Source organism: Phyllosticta capitalensis (genome assembly GCF_038381095.1).
Source record: "Phyllosticta capitalensis strain CBS 128856 chromosome Unknown BKA78scaffold_3, whole genome shotgun sequence".
Classification (NCBI taxonomy): domain Eukaryota; kingdom Fungi; phylum Ascomycota; class Dothideomycetes; order Botryosphaeriales; family Phyllostictaceae; genus Phyllosticta; species Phyllosticta capitalensis.
The window spans coordinates 1,059,963-1,079,881 of record NW_027117441.1 but is presented as its reverse complement, the minus strand read 5'-3'; the positions used below and the strand labels follow the sequence as shown (position 1 = coordinate 1,079,881).

Here is a 19,919-nt window from a genome sequence, read left to right as displayed (position 1 = left end):
AGAGTATTTAAGAGAATCCTTAGGAGCTCCTTATTTTAATGCAAGATTAGTATAGTTACTATTAATAAGGTGTACTTAATATATTAATAGGAAGAGTTCTATCCTAAGTATACTATAATTTTAGAGTTGTGTATAATTCTTAGGGATAAGGTTATTTAGTTTAGTTGTTTAGCTATAATAAGTAAGGTAGTAGAGGCAACTATGCTTAAGAAAGGTAGGTTCTATTCTTAAGGTAATGCTCCTTATTATACTAAGTTTATTAGAACCTCTATTAATCGTCCTAATATGTTTCTTAGCCTGGTAAAAATCCTATACAGAAAGGTAATAATATAGGATATACTATACTTCCTATTAGACCTAGCTGTTACTAATAGCACTACTATACTAGAGAAGATATTAAAGACTATAGTATTTATTAATGTAATTAAAGCTATAGGTAATACTACTACTTGGTTCTAAGAGATGCTTAAGGAAAAGACTAAGGATACCCCTCCTAATTAGTAGTATACGTGCTCTAAGGAGGATAGACCCTAGTATATATTAAATATTATCTAGGAGTACTACTTATATATACTAGAAAATAACTAGATGCTCTAGTATATAGAATGTAATAAGCTAGACTCTTCTATATAATTAATAGTAGCTACAATATGTCTTAGGATAGGTATAAATATTAAAGATATTAAAATAGTTATCTACTAGAGGATACCCATCTTAAAGGATATAAGCAATACCTAGTAGTATACTAGTTATAGTAGTTATAGCCTAGGATAATTAAGTATTACTATTATATTTCTAGAGTACTAGGTATAGGACAATAAGGGTAGGGATTAGCTAGAATTAGAGAAGAAGAAGAAAGAGAAGGCTAAGCCTAAAGGCAAGTAGAATAAGAAAGGGAAGAAGGCTAATATCCCTAAACTATCTCCCCTAGTCCCTCTATATAGCCTAAGTAGCTTAAGATACTCCTAAACTCCTAGGGACTATTTAGATTATTCTAACTCTAAATTTAACCCTAGTAATAGTAAGCTCTAGGCTCTATATTTACAGTAGACTAGGGATATAGCTAATAATAGAGGCCTACCATTCTAGAGTAATTTAGACTAGAAGAAATAGAGTAAGATTAGAAAAGAATAGCAGGAGTTAGTAATAGCTAAGTACCTATATAAAATCTTTCTAGCTTTCCTTAGAGAGAATCTACTCCTACTAGAGCTTTAGGCTATCATGGATCCTATATATTATTATAGTAAATATAACCTAGACCTCCTACTAGAAATTACAGAGTGTCTATTCTAGAAGATAAACAAGTTAAGGAAGCTATACACAGGAGATCTAGCTAGTTTCGCGCTTATATTAGTAGATAACTAGGTATAGAAGCATAGGAATTAACTTCATCCCTAGTAGAAAGCTCTCACACCGCCTATGTAGTATATATTAACTATATATTGCTAGAGATTAGTATATATATTTACTACTAGAAAGAAGGGTACTAACAAGGAGTTTTAGGGAGCAGTATCCTTTAAGGAACTCTATTAAGCTATTCTAGTATTATAGTAGTAGTACTATAGGTGCTATAACTATAACCTCCTACTAGTAGAGCTATAGAAGTTCCCTTTATATATTAATACTACCAAGGTGGTGTATATAAAGAGAAAAGCTAAAGAGAAATATTAGTAGGAAGAGAAAGACTATAAATAGGAAGAGAAGGAGAAGCATTTAGAGGGGGTACCTATAAGAGATTTAAATAATCTAAGGGTAACTAATATAGCCAAGTAGGTTGCTAGGGACTATAAACAAAAGAAGTATATAGAGTATCTAGAATCCTAATATTAACCCATCTCTACTTTAGTTCCTAGAGTATACTTACTAGGGCAGGGCATACCTGGTAGTCCTCTAGCTCTTATTTCTACTAGTAGTCCAAGCTATAGATATCTAGGTTAAAGGGTATCACTATTAGCAGAAGTAGGATCAGATATATATTTAGAAGGACTTAGCTCTAATATTTAGGACAATATAGAAGAATATTTTAACACTTAGGTATCTATAGATTCTAGATATAGGGCTAGCTAGAGAAGCTAGGCTATAGGTAGAAGCTCTAACCTTAGCTAGCCTTATTATATAGTAGGGTTAAGCTAGGTAAGCTAGGTAGTTTACAGAGGTATTAAGAGCAGCTAAATATTAGAATATTCTAGGCCCAGCTAGGCAAGCTAGGTAGTTAGTAAAGGCCTTAGTAATAGCCACCTTATAGAAAACAGCAGACCTAGCTAGGCTAGCTAGGCAGTTAGTAGAGGCTTTAATAGTAGCTATATTAAATAGCCTAGGTCTTACTAGCTAAGCTAGGTGTTCACCTTTAGCTTTAACAGCTAAATAACTAATATTAATACTAGCTAGATAAGCTAGGTAGTAGTTATAAGCTTTAGTAATTACTAACTATAATATCTCGCCCTTATATCTAGCTAGGCTAGCTAGGCAAGCTTTAGATTAAGTATAAGCGCGGCGGACAAGGGTTTCTTCTTAATAGAGCATTTATTTAGATCTTTTATATCCTAGGAGGATCCTCTACTAGGTAGCCTATAGGCTTAGGTAGCTATATTAGAATATAGTCCATCTATTACACCCTAAGGCTAGCGCTATAGGTCTACAAGCTAGCTAAAGTATTAGCAGGGGAGTATAGATAGCACTCCTAGTAAAAGGTATTATATTAGTTTAGCTACTAGATCTCCTTATTATTCTTCAATACCTGCTAGATAGGAGCTATTAGCTATAATAAGTCCTAACAGGGGTGCTATCAAGAACCTTACCTTTTTAGAGAGATCTAGTGTTAGTTAGTTAAGGAAGCAGATAGTAAAAGGTACTACGAATACTATCTAGATAGAGGGCTACAGGGCATAATAGTCTAGGTAGAGATTAGTTGTATTTTAGGAGTTAGGATATAGAGTGTTAGTTATATTAGTTCTATTAGTTTAGGATTTATAATAAAGTCTATTATAGTTATTAGCTAGGTTCCCTACTTATTATATATCCTAATAGATAAACATATAGAATTACCTTATAAAAGTAGTATTAAGTCTATATTATTATCTATTACAGCTTCTAAGTATTAGAGTTTAGAACTAATACTAACCTACTAGGTAAAATCCCGCACATTACTATCTTCTAATAGCATGTATTGCTACCTTCTAATAAAGGCTTATTTACCCTACAGCATCCTAAAGCAGTCCTAGGGTGAGTAATTAAGCTAATAGCTAAGCTATAGGTAGTAGAACGATATCCTTATACTTTGTTAGTTATACTTACTAGCTTCTTAATAGTAAATAAAGAGGAGAGTAGTTCCTACTATAGCTACTACTAATCTTTAATTATATCCTCCCAAAACAACTCCTTAATATAGTGTCCTAATTAAACTTGTACTATATCCTAGCTTGTGTGATTTAAGTGTTAACTTAAAATGTCTTTTATAGCAAGAGGGTGCTTCTACTTGTTATATAAAGGATCCTAAGGGGATAGCTTTATTCTAGTCTCTAGTATATTATATTATATATATGCAAGAGAGTCTACAGCTTTAATTATGCTAATATTTATAGAGGAGCACCCTTGTGTATCACTAGGCCTAGCTATAGTCTACTAAGTTATAAGTAAATAGATACTAATTAGTAGGAGGATAAGGCTTACTATTTAGATATAGTATTACTCTACTACTCCCCCTCCCTATATAGGCTCCTATCCCTTCTCTTAATAGGTTTTCCCTAGGGTAGTATATATTCTACCACTCTAAAAAGGGTATAGCTTACTAAGATTATAGCTTAATAAGAATGCACGCATGCCCTTGGTAGTAATCTCCTTTATAGGGGCTAATAGTAGCTATAATAGTAGTACCTATAGAAGAGATAGATATTAATAGTCTATCTCCTTATACTTTACTATTACTATTAACCCTATATATAATATAAGGATACCTGTCTTATAAAAGTAGTATTACTTATATAGAGTAGGGCTTTAAATGTACCTAGTTTATTATAGACACCTCTACTACTACAACCTATAGAACTATATCTTTAGATCTTACCTAAACTAATACTACTACTAGTACTATAGCTATTATCTCCTGTTACTCCTACTTAGGCTATATCTATAGCCTTCCCTACTATAGAGGTGCTAGGCAATTATGCTAATGCTCTAATCCTATAGTATAGTGCTATTATAGCTATTAGTAATAATAATAAAGCGATGCCTAATGTGCCTAGAGATAGCAATAATAGTAGTGATAATAAGGATGATGCTAGGGCTGCTATTAATAGAGAAAATAGTAGTAGTAATAGTAATAGTAGTAAATCTAGTAGAGATAATACTGCTAACTTTAGAGTGTTAGTAGTACCTAAAGGCTTACCTAGTTGCTCTATGCTAGGCTTGCCTACCTCTTTGCCTTAGTAATGCCTGCTTCCTAAAATAGTTATAACCTTATTATTAGTAGAAGATTTTGCCTATATGTAGATAGGAATCCCCTAGTCCTAGAAGATCGACTAGAACTAGCAGGTTAATAGTAAGATTAATGTTGTGAATTAAGAGTATATTGTCCGGTTTATTAAAAAATAGTAGTTGGATCTTATGGAGAAGGTAAAGAGGGAGAATATCTATATTAATATGCTCTGATAGTAGTGTTATATCTGTTATATTATAGAAACTATTTTAGGTAGATAGTTTTATAGTGTTAATTAATATAAGTTATATAAAACCTATAGTTAGGAATGCTATACTTATAGTAAGAAGGGTGCTAGATAGATTAGATATCCTAGGTTTACCTATACCCGATGCTGCTGTTTAATAAAAAAGGATAGCTATTTACTAAGGTAGGAGAGGAGGTGCCCTTATTTACTAAGTCCTCTACTACTATATACTAGACTAAGTAGGGGTGACAATTAAGATAATTAGAATAGTAGGATTATAGTATAAGTGTTTTTAATAGAGATTAAGAAACAAATTAATAGAGGATTAAGGAATAAATTACTAGTTACGCGCTTAGTAGTGTTGTGTTTAGTAGTAATAGAGTCAGGATTTTATTGTTATCATATAGGATTATAGTTAGTAAGTCTAGAATTAGAGGTAAGAGGATCTATTTCTATTGTTAATAGTAGGAGCTAAGCTATATACTAATCTTATATATTTTAATACTAGAACCTAGCTAGATTTAGTATAGGGGAAGGGTTATTAGTACATAGGAGCACTTATTAATATATAGTAGACTAGTTAATTAGTAGATAGGATACATAGGTATAGGGAGCTATATATTTTATTATAGCCCTATAGCTAGGTAACCCTACTATCTTTATTATTGTCTCTTACACTTATCTTAATATTACTTGTCTAATATATCCTACTAACCTCTACTACTTATTTCCCTTATTACCTAATACCTAGTCCTTGAATTACCTAAACTTATTATAAAGCTTATTAAACTCCTTGTATAAAACTAGTCTAGTATCCTTATCTTCCTAACCTTAAAGAATATTATCTAGGTTGTTGCTATTAAGCTTATAGATATCCTTTAGTAAGTAGGACTTACTAGAGTAATAGTAATAGGCATAGGTACCTCCTATCTTAGGACCCTTTTCCTAGTTATAGATATAGTAATCCTGATAGCCATGCTTCTTACAAAGCTTATAGTGTTTACCCTTGTGGACCTTGATGCTATCTAACTCTATAATATAACCTATATAATTATATTACTTAAGGGCTAACTCCTTGCCCTAGTCTAGCTATTACTACTAATTACCCTTACTATAGTACTACTAGTTAGACTTCTTCTTAGTCTTAGGATAGTAATATCTACTAAGGTCCTTATCCTTAGACATAGTAGGAATATTGCTAGGTATAAAGGTAGAGGACATCTTAGTAGGATAGGGAGTAGGAGTAATAGAGTTATTATAAAGTCTAGGTATAGGAGTTATACTTCTAAAGCTAGAAGACTTACCTAGCTAATAATAATAGATAGTAGGTAGTATAGGTGTAGAGGGCATAGTAGTAGTAGTAGTAGTAGTAGTAGCGCTAGTAGTATATATAGTAGTATTAGTAGGTAGGTCCTCTTTACTAGCTTTATTACTAGATAAAGGGATATCCTATATACTATATAGGTAAGTATCTATCTAATAGAGACATGCTAATATATTACCTCTTTCTTAACTACTACTTAGGTGGCTTAATATTGCCTAGAGAGTTATTATAATAGATGTACTTTAACTTACCTATAGTAGTACTAGGTGCTCCTATAGTAGATAACTAGTATAGTATACTAGGTGCAGCTAGAGTAGGACTTAGGACCTAAAGCTAGGAGTCCAACTAGTACTAAGTTCTAGGTATATTAAACTCCTTAGGATTACTGCTAACCTCTTTATTAATCTTGTTTATAATGTCCTTAGTATTATTATTAAAAGGAAAGCTAGGGCTACTATATAGAGGCATAGTAGCTAGTAGTGTAGTTATTAGGTGGAGCTACTAGTAGGAGGTAGTAGAGTTAAGAGAGGAGGTTATAAGGTAGATAGAGGAGAGGTTATAGAGGAGAGGTATATTTTAGTATATAGAATTAATAGAGTTACCCGCAATATAGGCGCTTAGTAGACCTTATATATTAAGTGTTATAGAAGCCCTATTAGATGCTAAATAATTTTATAGATTAGGACTAATACCTCCCTTATACTATAATAGCCCTATATACTAACCTTACCTAAATATTACTTTAGGACCCCTTTAGCCATAGGGGCGTTATAGCCTTATATTTAATTAGATTCTCTAGAGTAATATCCTTTCCTAGCATAGTCTAGATAGTATTCTAAAGATCTAGCTACTTCTATTAACCTATAATCTAGAGATTATTAGCTAATATTTATAGATACTAGCACCTCTACTATACCTTAATCCTCTAATTCCTATTCTAGTACTCTACCTATAGTCTAACTCTAATAGCCTATTGTTTAAAAAAAGCGACATTATAATCACATCTATATAGTATAATATTAGGATAATTAGGATATATAAAAAGTATAATACTACTCCCCTATAGCATTGGTTTATTAGCTGCAAAATATAAGTAGTATTTAGGAGGATACCTATTCTTATTCTACTAAAACTTAGCCTATATAAAGTTAACTATACTAGGGATAGGTACTAGATATAAGAGAGGCCCCTACCTCTTAAAGTACTACTAGTACTATCTATATCTTATTAGTATAATTAGATTAGTAAAGGGAGCTATATATACTTCTACTCTATAGTAGAGAATTAAGAATACTAAGTAATAAGTACCTAGTGGATATAATACTTAAGCCTAGGATAGTTTTAATTATCCCTTAGGGGAACTTAATAGAGACCTTTTGGTTATAGCTCTTGCAGCAGCGGCTTAAATATAACTAGTAATAGATTAGGAGCCCTCTACCCCTTATTATATATATTATTATCATCTAGCTTTAGTGCCTCTAGCTTTTTAAATTAGAGAGTAGTCCACTAACTACTAGGAGATTAGTAGGTAGTCTATCTCTTATATTTAGGCATATTAATAATACAATTATTTATAAAGGTAATAGAGGTAAGAGTAAAGAGGGGGAGAGCTTAAAGTTCTAGATAGATAAAGGCAGCAATAACTAGTAGTTCTTTATATATAAGAAGCTAGTAATATTATAGGTATATAATTAGACGCGGCATCCTAAAGAAAATATAATAGTAGATATTTCTACTCTAACTTACATCTAACCTTAACTTTAATAACTGCCTAGCCTGCCTAGCTATAATATCTATAATACCTACCTAGCTTGCCTAGCTATAGCTAGGTAGGATACCTTTTACCTAGCTATAGCTAGGCAAGCTAGGTAGGTGTTATAGATATTATAGCTAGGTAGGCTAGGTAGTTTTATAGCAGCTATCTATCCTTATATATTTTTAACTATAGGTAGTTACTACACTTGCTTATATTGCTTAGGCACCTACTCTAATGTGCCTAGCTAGCCTAGCTACTATTAACACCTCTACTAATATCACCTTGCTACAACCAGGCTATTTAGGGAATTAAGTATAGCTAGGTAAGCTAGGTAGTTACTCTATAGCTATCCTTATATATTTTTAATAGTAGATAGCAGCCGCGCTTATAGGCATTACTTACGCACTTACTCTAAACTGCCTAGCTAGCCTGGCTGCTATAAATAGCTAATAATACTAATAGCTAGGCTAGCTAGGCGCGATAGCTATACCTAAACAGTTGCTTTAGAACAACTAAACATTATATAAACTAATTAGACCTGTACTACTTAAGGATCTTTATAGCTTAACATTAGGTATAGACTAACTATATTATTAACTATAAGGTACAAGGATATTACTATATATTAATAAGACTTACTATATACTTACTCTATTAATAAGTAGTAGCTATCTAGCCTATAGACTCTTAAAAGATAAACAACCTAAAGTAGTACTCCTAATCATACTAAACTATCTTAAAATCCTTACTATTATTATCTACACCTAGCCTATAAAACTCTACTATAGCCTTATCTACTACTAGATTATTAATAGCATCTAATTAACTATCCCTTATATTAACTAGGACAAATTTATCATCCTTATCTCCTTATAAAAACTCCTCCTCCTAGATAACATCTTTAGGAATAGGCTTATTAGCATTATTATTATTATCCCCTTTATTAATCTTATTATTAATATTATAATACCTTGTATCTTAACCCCTTTTAATAAACTCCTAATTAAATTCTATAACTTACTAGTGGAGCTTCTCACTACCTCTAGTAATAATATTAGGGGACTTATATATACACTCTAGCAGGGGCTGCTTAATATTACTCTTTAGCTAAGGGGTAGAAAATCCCTTAATAATAAGGTTCTTTGCTAATATCTACATGTTATTAATCTAGCTCTTGCTTAAATACTTTCCTAACATCTTTATACTAAACCCCTCCTCTATTTAAGCCCTTAAGAATTACATCTAGGTGTTAGTAAGGCACATATAATTAAGAACTAGATCTAGTATATAGGTTAAGTTGTTGTACTACTTTATTTTAATCTTTACTATAGTATTTAAATACTTAAGACTAAGATTAATAGGCTTAAATAAGTTTAGAAGTCCTATCTAATTTACTAAACTAGTTAATATAAAGGCTCTTTATAACTCGGGGTAGTTAACTATAGAGAGATTCTACTAGTAGAAAAGCAACTCTTACTTATAGTTCTTCTATTTCCCTGTGCCTATAAATAAAAGAATTAATAGATTAATAAGGTAGGTAATAAGACCTATATTACTATACTTAATTATATAGTAGAAGGCTAAGAACACTTCGGCCTGCTAGAGAAATTAATATATAGTAAGGAAAGTCTTATCCCCCTTAGGTGCCTTAGTTATAGCCTTAATAGTAAAGGCAGTAAGATAGATATCCTTAATCAGCTTGTTAAACTGTTCCTAGGTAAGATCCTTTATTATGTTGGAGAGTAACGCTTAAGGAGAGTATTAGTAGATGTCTTTTACTAACTCCTACTTATATATAGTAGACTAGAAGAATAACCTATACTATAAACCCTTAAGCTACTAAGGGCTCTATCTAGTAGTACTTAATTAATTTCTTATAGTACTTTAATTATCCTATTATATTAATATTATACTAAAATATGTAAGGCTTGTTGCGGAGCAGGGTGTTTAGGAGTAGGGAGTTAGTACTAGCGTTATAGTTAACTATATAGCCAAGCAGAGCTTAGTGCGCCTTTCCTCTTTTAGCTAGTCTACCTTGATTTAGCTTAGTAGCTTGGCATGCTTAATAATATCTACTGCCTACTTAACTAACTTGCCTTGCTATAGTTGAATACTACTACTACTAGTAATAATTTACTCTACTTATACTATAATACTATTTAACTATCTTACTTGCCTTATAAGGGGCTAAGACTTGCTCTATTCTTACTAGTAAGGCTTACCTTACTTATAACTATAGTAGGTTCGTGCCTCTAGCTTGTTCTACTATAGATAATAAGTTCTCCTTTAATCACACCCTGTTTGAAGGGGAATTAGGTTGAAAACCTACTTAAACTAGCCTGTAGTGCTTCTAAGGTTAGCCCTTACTACTAGTAGTACTTCTAAAGTAGTAAGATAAGCTTACTACTATTTATAGTGCTTCTAAAATAGTACTAGCTTGCTTAAAGTCTATAAGGTAGTTCTTCTAGTGCACTAGCATAACTAGTAGTTCTACCAAGGTTGTTCTATAGCTAGTAGTAGCGCTAAGGCTATTTTAACTACTAGTAGTACCTCTAAAGTAGTAGCTTAATAAGTATAATAGCTTGCTTAGAGTTGTGTAGGCCTTTAGGGTCTAGTTAATTACTAATTAAGCTATTAGCTAACTATTAACTAGTTACACTTAAACAATTATCTACTACTAATGTTAGTATAGTTTAAAAAAATAGACCTTAACACTACATACTAGACCCCTTGCTCCCTACTTAGGGTAGTAAGGATCAACTTATTCTACCTTTAGATAAGGATACTAAAGCTAATAATCTTTATAGTCCAAATAAGGGGCCTTGTAATTATATTAAATTAGAACTGCTAGTACTACTACCTAGGCTATCTAGATCTAGTAAGAGTGGTAGTAGCTAAACTATAGCTAAGGAACTAACTTAGGCTATACAGGCCTTATAAAACCACGGTAAGGGTGTTGTTAATTAAATGGACAATATAGTAGGGTTCCTTAAGAGGCTTAAATAGCATCTTCTAGTACCTCTTTAATATTAAGATAGTAAGCTAGCTGCTAAATAGGCTCCTCCTCCTCCCCCTATATACAAGCCTATTATTAGTTAAGAGAATATTCTACTAGTTACCTTACCTCCTATAGCTGACTACTATCTGCTAATATGCTCTATTATAGTTAGTGCTAGTAGTAATCTACTATTAGATCCTAACAACTCTAGTAATAATAGCTTTATTATAAGCTCTTATAGCTAATATAGTATTAGCTGCTCTTATAGTAGTAGAGGCTATTATGAATACTAAGGAGCTTAGCCTTATAAATATAACCCTAAGTAGCTAGATCTACCTATCTAGTTAGGAGGCTCTGCTGCCGCCTATACTACCTAGAAGGGTAACCTTATAGCTAAGCTTAACTATATACCCTACCTTAACTATAATAAGGCGCGCCAGCTAGAGTATATTATAAGCTAGTTAGGTAAAAGCACCTTAAGGTGTTTATATACTCTTAGTAGACCTGCTATTAGGTTTAATAAAATAATAGTAGAGCTTAATAGTATTTATAATAATCCTAACGCTATTAGTACTACCTAGGACTAACTTAAGGCACTTTAACTACCTAGGAATATAGAAGATATATATAAGTTCCTAATTAAATTTGAAAGCTTAGTAGCTAAAGGCTATATTAATAAGTAATCCTTAAAGTGCTACCTGCTTAATAAGCTTAAGGGTAATAAGTAGCTTTATATAGTAGTATTAACTTGTAATTATCCTATAATTCTATTTAGGACTATAAAGCAGGCTATTAAGAGAGCATCTTATAGTATTAGTTAGGTTAAGTAGGCCGCGCGGCCTAAACTAGTAGCTAAAAAGAGATTGTTAATAACTTAGATAGAGTAGCAACCTACTAAATAATAGAGGATTAAGGCAAGGACTACTAAAGGTTAGCTATAGTGCTATATCTATAATAGCACCCTTTACCTTGTTTATAATTACCCTAATAGGGATAACGTATAGTAAAGACCTTATCCTTATAAGGCTGCCGCTATTAAGCCTAAAATAAACAATTTTTAAGCTGCTAAGGCTAAGGATAATAACTAAGTAGCTAATAAGTTAGAAAATAAGTAGTCCTCTATAAAGCTGTAATAGGGGGGTAAATAATTATATACTTATTTTATATTATTCCTTTTATAAGTGGACCTATAGGTTAGGTCTATTATTCTATTAAAGTTAACTTTATAATATTTAGTTATGTAATTTATTGCTATATACTTATAGATTTAGGGTGTATAGAAGGCCTCTATATTAATTAGGATAAAGTTAAAGAGCTTAGAGAGCTTAGGGTATATTACTAACCTTTAGAATATCTATAAATAATTAGCAACTATACCTACACTTAGACTTAACACCTTACCTATAAATTAGTTAGTAGTTTAATATTAAGGAGCTATAATAGGAGCTACAAGCTCTATTAAGACTTAATAGCTAACTTTATTATCACGCGTATCAGCCTAGTATATAATATATTTATAGGAGTAGATTACCTAAAGTGATTTAGTTTTATTATAGACCTAGGATGTATAGTATTAATAGTAAAAGATAATAAATCTATAGAGCCTTAAGAGGCTTAGTAGTAGCTAGTCCTAAACTAGCCTAGCCCTACTAGAATAACTAATTATCTACTTAAACATAAAGGCCTTTAGCCTATAGCTAAGCGCGCGCAGGCGTTGCAGCCTAACATATCAGGCATCTATTATTTTCAACCACATGTAAATATAATTTAGCCTAACACATCAGGCTAATAACAGTTTCAGCCTAGTAATTTAGGCAACCGCGCATCTAATTCTATTATTACTAACTTAGGTAAGGATATTAATATAACTACTTAGCACCCTACTAGGCCTGTTTAACTACTTAAGCACCTAGAATTAGCTAAACCTTACTAACATATTAAGCAATTACTACCTAAATTAACTAATTCTACTAACTATACAATGCAATAACCTCTTACCTATATTACTTACTCTTCTATTACATATCTATGTTAGCTTACTAATTACTAAGCTAAATCCACCTATTATTAACACTAAACTACCTAGCAGGCTGTTGATAATTAACAACATTTTAAAGAGTAGAGCTAGGTATAGGTAAGCTAAAACAACACCTCCCCTATTAGTATAGCTAAGTTCCTCTATCTATAATACCGCCTAGGCTATAATTACTACTCTATTAGCTACTACTCTACAGACTCTAAAGACTCTATTAATACTATTATAGAGGACAACCTTTATACCACTACTACTAAGCGCAAGGCCTAGAAGGACTTAGATCTATATTGCCTTATCCCTTATAACTATTACAACCTCCTTAAGGTATTTAAACCTAGTTAGCCTCTTCCTAAGTACTAGCCTAAGACTAACTTTAAGATTAAGCTTAAGGATAGTATCTCTCCTAACAACTTAGGCTATACTAGCCTCTACTATGCCTCTAATAGTCAACTTACTAAGATAAAGTAATATATTTAGGAGGGTATGAACAAGGGCATCCTAGAGTATAGTAAAGCTAGTATAGCCTTACTAGTCCTATTAGTTTGCAAGCCTAGGGGTAGTATCTACTTCTACATTAATTACTACAAGCTTAACAAGCTTACTGAGAAAGACTATTACCCTATCCCCTTGCTAGACAAGATAATTAGCTAAATGCATAGAGCTTAATATCTTACTAAACTTAATATTAGATAAGCCTTCCACTAGATCTACGTTACTAATAGGTAAACTAAGGACCTCCTTACCTTTTATACTTACTATAGCACTTATAAATATCTTATTATACTATTTAGCATTGCTAATAGCCCTACTATATAGTAGTACCTTATTAATAAGTATCTCTTCTAATTCCTTAGAGAGTTTACTACTACCTACCTTAATAATATCCTTATTTATAGTTGCATACTTACTAAGCATTGCTGCTATATATATACTATCCTTAAATAACTCCTATAATTTAGGCTATAGGTAGACATTAGCAAGTGCAAATTTAATATCTAAGAGACTAAGTTCCTTGGTATAATTATATCTATATTAGATCTATAGGTTAACCCTACTAAGGTAGAAGCTATATAGTTATAGGTAGTCCTATATTTAGTAGAAGACATACATGCCTTCCTAGGTATTATAAACTTCTACTAGTAGTTTATCAAGGGTTTTAGCACCCTAGTAAAGCCTCTTACCCGGCTTATATATAAGGATACTCTATAGATATAGAGTAAGAAGTAGTAGTAGGTATTTAAGGCGCTAAAAGAAACCCTTATAAAGGCCCCTATACTCTCTTACTTTAACCCTATTAGATAGACAATTATTGAAACCAACTTATTAGACTAGGCATCTAGTAGTATCCTCTTATTTTATAATAATAAAGGACACCTTTACCCTATTACATACTACTCCTAATTATTAATACCTACTAAAGTTAATTATATAATATATAACAAGGAACTCCTTGCTATTATTAAGGTGCTAGAGGAATAGGAGCTAGAGTTGCAAGCCTATTAAGTCCCCTTTACTATCTTTATAGACTACTAGACCTTAAAGCATTTTATTACTAATAAGCAATTAACTTATTATTAAGTATAATAGGTAGAGAAGCTATTAGAGTACAACTTCTAGATTATATATCAACCTAGCTAAGCTAATTAATATGTAGACACCTTATTATAACGCTCCTAAGACATCCCTAGTCCTAATAACCCTTGTTAACTAATATAGTATTAAGTGCTACTACTACCTAAAAAACTCTCTTATAATACTTAAGCTATATAGGCATTACTAGATAACACTACTATGCCTATTAAGTTAGATAATAAGGATAAGGAAGAGGATACTATAGAGTTTAATATAGAAGAGGTCCTATAAGCTAATAAAGCTTATACTAAGGAGATAGATAAATAGCAAGCTAAAGCCTATAAGGCTAATTTGCCCTACTATACTAATAGAGCTAGAAACATCTTTATAGATAGTAGGCTTATTATACTAGTAGAGCTATAAGCTTACCTAGTTTACTATATCTATAAGAGCCCTTTTACTAGGCACCCTAGCTATAACTATTTATACCTCCTTATTAAGCCTTGCTACTAGTTCCCACATATCTGCTCTCTTATTAATTAAGCTATTAGCAACTATATACACTATAATTAAGTATAGCAGAATAACCTAATTATCTCTAGCAAGCTCTAAGCTCTCCCTATCCCTACCTACCTATAGTAGCATATTACTATAGACTTTATAGGCCTACTAGTAAGAAGCAAGGGAAAGGATACTATCCTAGTAGTCTGCAACTAACTTAGCAAGGCTTAGCATTTTATTATACTAGATGCAACTTAAAATAAAACTACTACTAAGCTAACTATAAGAGAGCTATTATGCTATATCTTTATAGTAAGAGGCTTCCCTAACTTAATAGTCTTAGATTAAGGCTAACCCTTTATCTCCTACTTATAGGCCGCGCTAGCCTATATTATTAGGGTGGACTTAAAGTACTCTACTATATATTATCCTTAAACTAATAGCTAATTAGAGCAGGCTATTTAAGATATTAAGAACTATCTCTATTAGTTTAGCAACTTCTATTAAATAAACTAGTATAACCTTCTACTAATAGCTTAACTCGCGGCTAATAGTATTCCTATCAAGGCACTTAATAGCTAGTCTCCCTTTACTATATGCACTAGCTATAAGATAAAGCAATTATTTAATATTAATACAGCTAAATAAGGTATATAAGAGGCCACCTAAGCCTACTAGCTATCTATAGAAGATATATAAAAGATCTCCTATAAGCTATACCAAATTTAGTAGGAGGTTAGGGAGAACCTAGGAGTCTAATAAGTATATATAGCTGCTTAGGTAAACTACTATCACGCGCCGCTAAAGATTAAGCTAGGATAATATATATATATAGATGCTACCTATTGTTGGAGCCAATGCCTACTAGGGCTTAATTATAAAGTAAATAGACCCTACTATATATTATAAGTCTAAGGCAACTAGGCTAAACTAGAGCTACTAGAAGGATGTAAGATAAGTAAGCTACAGGGGATTAAGTTAAGCAGATAATTAATAGATTATAGAGAAGAGATGAAACCTTAGCCTAAGAGGTTTTGCTTAGAGCTGCTCTATATATATACTTACTTAAGGTGCATATAATAACTAACCTAGGCCTTGCCTATACAGCTCCTAAGGCCTGCCTAAGTTAGTACCTAAGTTAGGTCTACCTTACTATCCTAAATCCTTAGTGTAAATAGTATCACACTATCCCCCCCCTAAAAAGCGTCTATCCTAGATCCTTACCCCTAATCCTTAAGGCTGCAGCTGCAGGCTATCCTAAGGCAGTTAGTATATTTACCCTCCTAGTAGTAAATAATCTAGCTAGTCTTAAGGATGTTAGCTTTAGTAACCTATATATATAGTCTAAGGAAGATATCTACTACACACTAGGCGCAGTTCTTACTATACCTATAGCCTAGGGTAGAGTAGTAGAAGAGTAGTATTATAATATTAGTAAAGTTCTAGAGCCTATTAATAACCTATTTACTATTACCTTACTAGCCGTGCTAGGGGAACTAGCATTTCTAGAATAGATAGAGGAGCTTATACTTATTATATTTATTTAGGGAGTTATATAGAGGCACATAGAATCTAGTTATAAGATTAGTAAGATAGGGGTAGATATAGTAGATAGCCCTCTAGAGGGTTACTACCTAAGGAGCTATAATTAAGTTATAATTAGTAGTAATGCTAGCCTAGCACATATAGGCTCTAAAGCTAGACTAGTAGGCCCTAGAGTTAGGTGAAGCAATAAAGGTATTATCTAGAGTATTAAATGCTTCCTAAACTATTATTAGGATAGGGCTAGGTATAAGGCACTATAGCTCTACTTTATAGTAGATGCTAGAGGCTATTATTATTTATAGGTGCTTGCACTATAGATTTGAAAGTAATTAATAATAGTTCTAATAGTTGTAAGGTAATAGTAAGGATAGTAAGTGTAATTATAATATAAAGCTTATAATACTAGGTGAAACTATTTCCTACTAGATCTAGTAAGCCTTAGGTGCACCTACGCGTGCGGCTCTAAGTGCAGCATATACTTATATAGTATAGGCTAACGCCCTCTATTATATATACTATTAATACTAAAGAATTAGTAATAGCTATATCTTTTATAGATATTATTACCTATACTAACTATATAGTGCTGCCTTACTACCTATATGGGTGCCTAACCCCCCTAGGGTGTATACCTACCCTAGGTTAGTAATACACTACCTACTCTAGTAGTATAAAGGTCTAGCTATTAGCTATTATACTTTAACTTTAACTATTACCTTTATAATACCTCTCTACCCTTGCTCTTTTACTTCTTTATCTATACTACCTTCTTTAGTAATATACCTTAGTCTTTTAGGCCCCTATTAGCCTATGCTAGTATTATTAATAAGTACTACTTCTATAATAAGACTACTCTAGCCCTCTAGGCTATACCTATAATAAAGTAGCCTCTGACCTATTACTATTATATAAATACCTAGGTTTACTAGGTTATATTCCCTGCTAGCCCTAGAGGTGTTTAGGATTACTCTAAGGCCTTAAGTAGTTACCTTAGGTAAGTTCTATTTAAACTACTATTATAATATCCTATAATCTAACCCTCTCTTAATAGCCCTTCTAAGCTGATTTATATCCTAATTAAGGGTATAGCTACTTACTATATTTATGCTAATAATATACTAATTAGCCTCTATACTTATTGCTAGAAGTAGGGTAATATTTATAACACTATAAGTACTAGTATTGCTATAGTTGTATCTCTTCTACTAATAGGGTCTATAGTTTAATAAGTACTTTATACATACTTATAACATAATTCTTTACTACTATGATTAGATCCTTTACAAGGTTATTAAGCGCACCCTTAGTAAAGGTTATATCTTTAAGCCTTACTATTATATTCCTGTCCCAGCTCACTCCTATAGCTATTACTACTTAGTAGTGTCTATTGCTTATCTATTACCTAGCCTCTTACCTTTACCTAGCTGCTTACTATTAGTGCTAGTTGTTTCTAACCCTAGCTTGCTAAATAAGCCTTATAGCCGCCCTAAGGGCTTGTATAACAAGGTCTAGTTAGTAGTGCCTACTAATTAAGTCCTATATAGCAGCCCTACTAAGGATAAGCCTAATAGACCCCACCTCTATAGTACTGCTAATAACTCTAATAATAAGGTAGGCCCCTATAATAAGGACAAGGAGGAGGAGTACATAAATAAGAAGGGCAAGTATAATGTGAGCCTAGACCTTACTAGCATGTATCTAGAGTTAGGCCTTACTAGTACTAACTACTTCTACCCTAATAATATTAAGGACTAGTCTGATATTAATAATAATAAGGAGTTTAGCTACTAGGTGCTCTAGTAGGTTACCTATATATAGCAATTCTTGTATATATATACTATGTATAAGAATAACCTAAAGAAGGTTGCTAGGGACCTATTAATTAATAAGAACATTTATAAGCACACTTTCAAGATGTCTTATAATACTAAGAAGGCATAGTACTTTGTAAGTCTCCTTTTATTCTACTACTAGTATACTAACTAACCTATATAGGCTGGCTATAGCTATAATAGTTATCCTAAGCTAAATAACTTCCCTATTTACTATAGTATTAAGGTTGCCTAGCTGGATAATATAGATAAGGCTGAGTGTAATATAGTCTAGCGCGGTCTGCTCTAGGTTGTTGTTACCTAGTATATATTAGTAGTAGTGCTTCTTCTTTTTTTTATAGATTAGGTATATAGTAGCTAATAGGCTAAGGATTTATAGTTTTCTTCAAGCTTATTATAGCTATAGGTAGGTAGTAGGGTGGTTCTAGGTCCCCTTAGGGAGTAAGTATAGGGAATAAAATAAATCTATTTAGTCTATAACCTCTATATATGCCCGTCTATCTATTACTCTAACTCTAAAACCTAAATGCCTAGTTCCTACTCTATTGTTTTCTAATCTTACTTATTATTATAGTCCTAATCTAACTTAGGACTATCTACTACTAGCTAGTTATTCTAAGTAATTATAGCTATAAGTCCACCCTTAGGTTTGTTTTTTAATCCTTTAGAGTGGCCTTAACCTCTCTTTAGCACTAACTAAGTCTCTATTAGAGTGGAGCTGGTGGCGCGCCTTTATGCTAGCCTGTTATAGGAGGTGTTATATAATGCTTTATATAAGTCTAAGAGCTTGCTATAGTTCTTAAGGGTGTCCTTAAACATCTACTTACTAAACTTATATAAGTAGCCTAGCTATTTAACTTTATACTAGATACCTTAAGCTATAACCTAATAGTTAATAATTTCCTTAACTTCTTATTCCTTACTATTGTCTAGTTGTACTAGCTCTAGTGTAGTACTAGGGTGTCTATAGTACTATTCTAGTAATAAGGTATAGAAGGTAGGATACACCCTTAATATAGAGTTAGGTAGCTTAAGGTAGTATACATTCTTGCTAACCTGCTTTACTACCTTAAAGGGCCTAAGCTATTTAGTATCAAGCTTCTTGTAGGGCTGCTTAGTGTGTAGATTCTTTGTAGATAAGAGGACCTTTTTACTAATATTAAAAACAACATCTTTCTAGTGCTAGTTTGTATACTTAAGCTATATTTCTTAGGCTTATATAATAGTAGCTAAACCTAAAAATTTAACTATCTTAATATAGAAAGCGCACTTAGATATCTTAGTATATAGGCTCTACTTATATAGGTGTTCTAATACCTCCTAAATGTCCTTAATATGTAAAGCCTTATCCTTAGAGTAAATTAGGATGTTATCTAGATAGACTATATAAGTAATATCTACTAACCCTATAAGGGCCTGGTGGATATATACCTAGAAAGATGCTAGCGTGTTAGCTAGTCTAAAGGGTATAACCCTATACTTAAAGTAACTATAGTGCGTTTTAAAGGTAGTCTTCTACTTATTGCCCCTGTAAATATAGAGATGATGGTATGTATTATAGAGGTTAAGCTTTGTAAAGATAGTAGAGCCTGATATATAATCTATAATCTTGCTAACTAGTAGTAGTAGATATTGATTTTTAATTGTAATTCTATTTAAGCTATAATAGTTAATGTATAGTCTTAGGGACCTATC

At 32.2% G+C, this 19,919-nt stretch overlaps 1 protein-coding gene across 1 annotated transcript; it reads right to left on the bottom strand.

Moving 5' to 3' along the window:
- Positions 1-5,783: 5,783 nt before the first annotated feature.
- Positions 5,784-6,453, bottom strand: BKA78DRAFT_293560 (uncharacterized protein; the record flags this gene model as incomplete). Its single annotated transcript, XM_066886235.1, has 5 exons — positions 5,784-5,925; positions 5,966-6,039; positions 6,164-6,177; positions 6,237-6,270; positions 6,379-6,453. 5 exons carry the CDS (start codon positions 6,451-6,453, stop codon positions 5,784-5,786), a joined length of 339 nt encoding a protein of 112 aa, XP_066746394.1.
- Between the last annotated feature and the right edge of the window lie 13,466 nt (positions 6,454-19,919).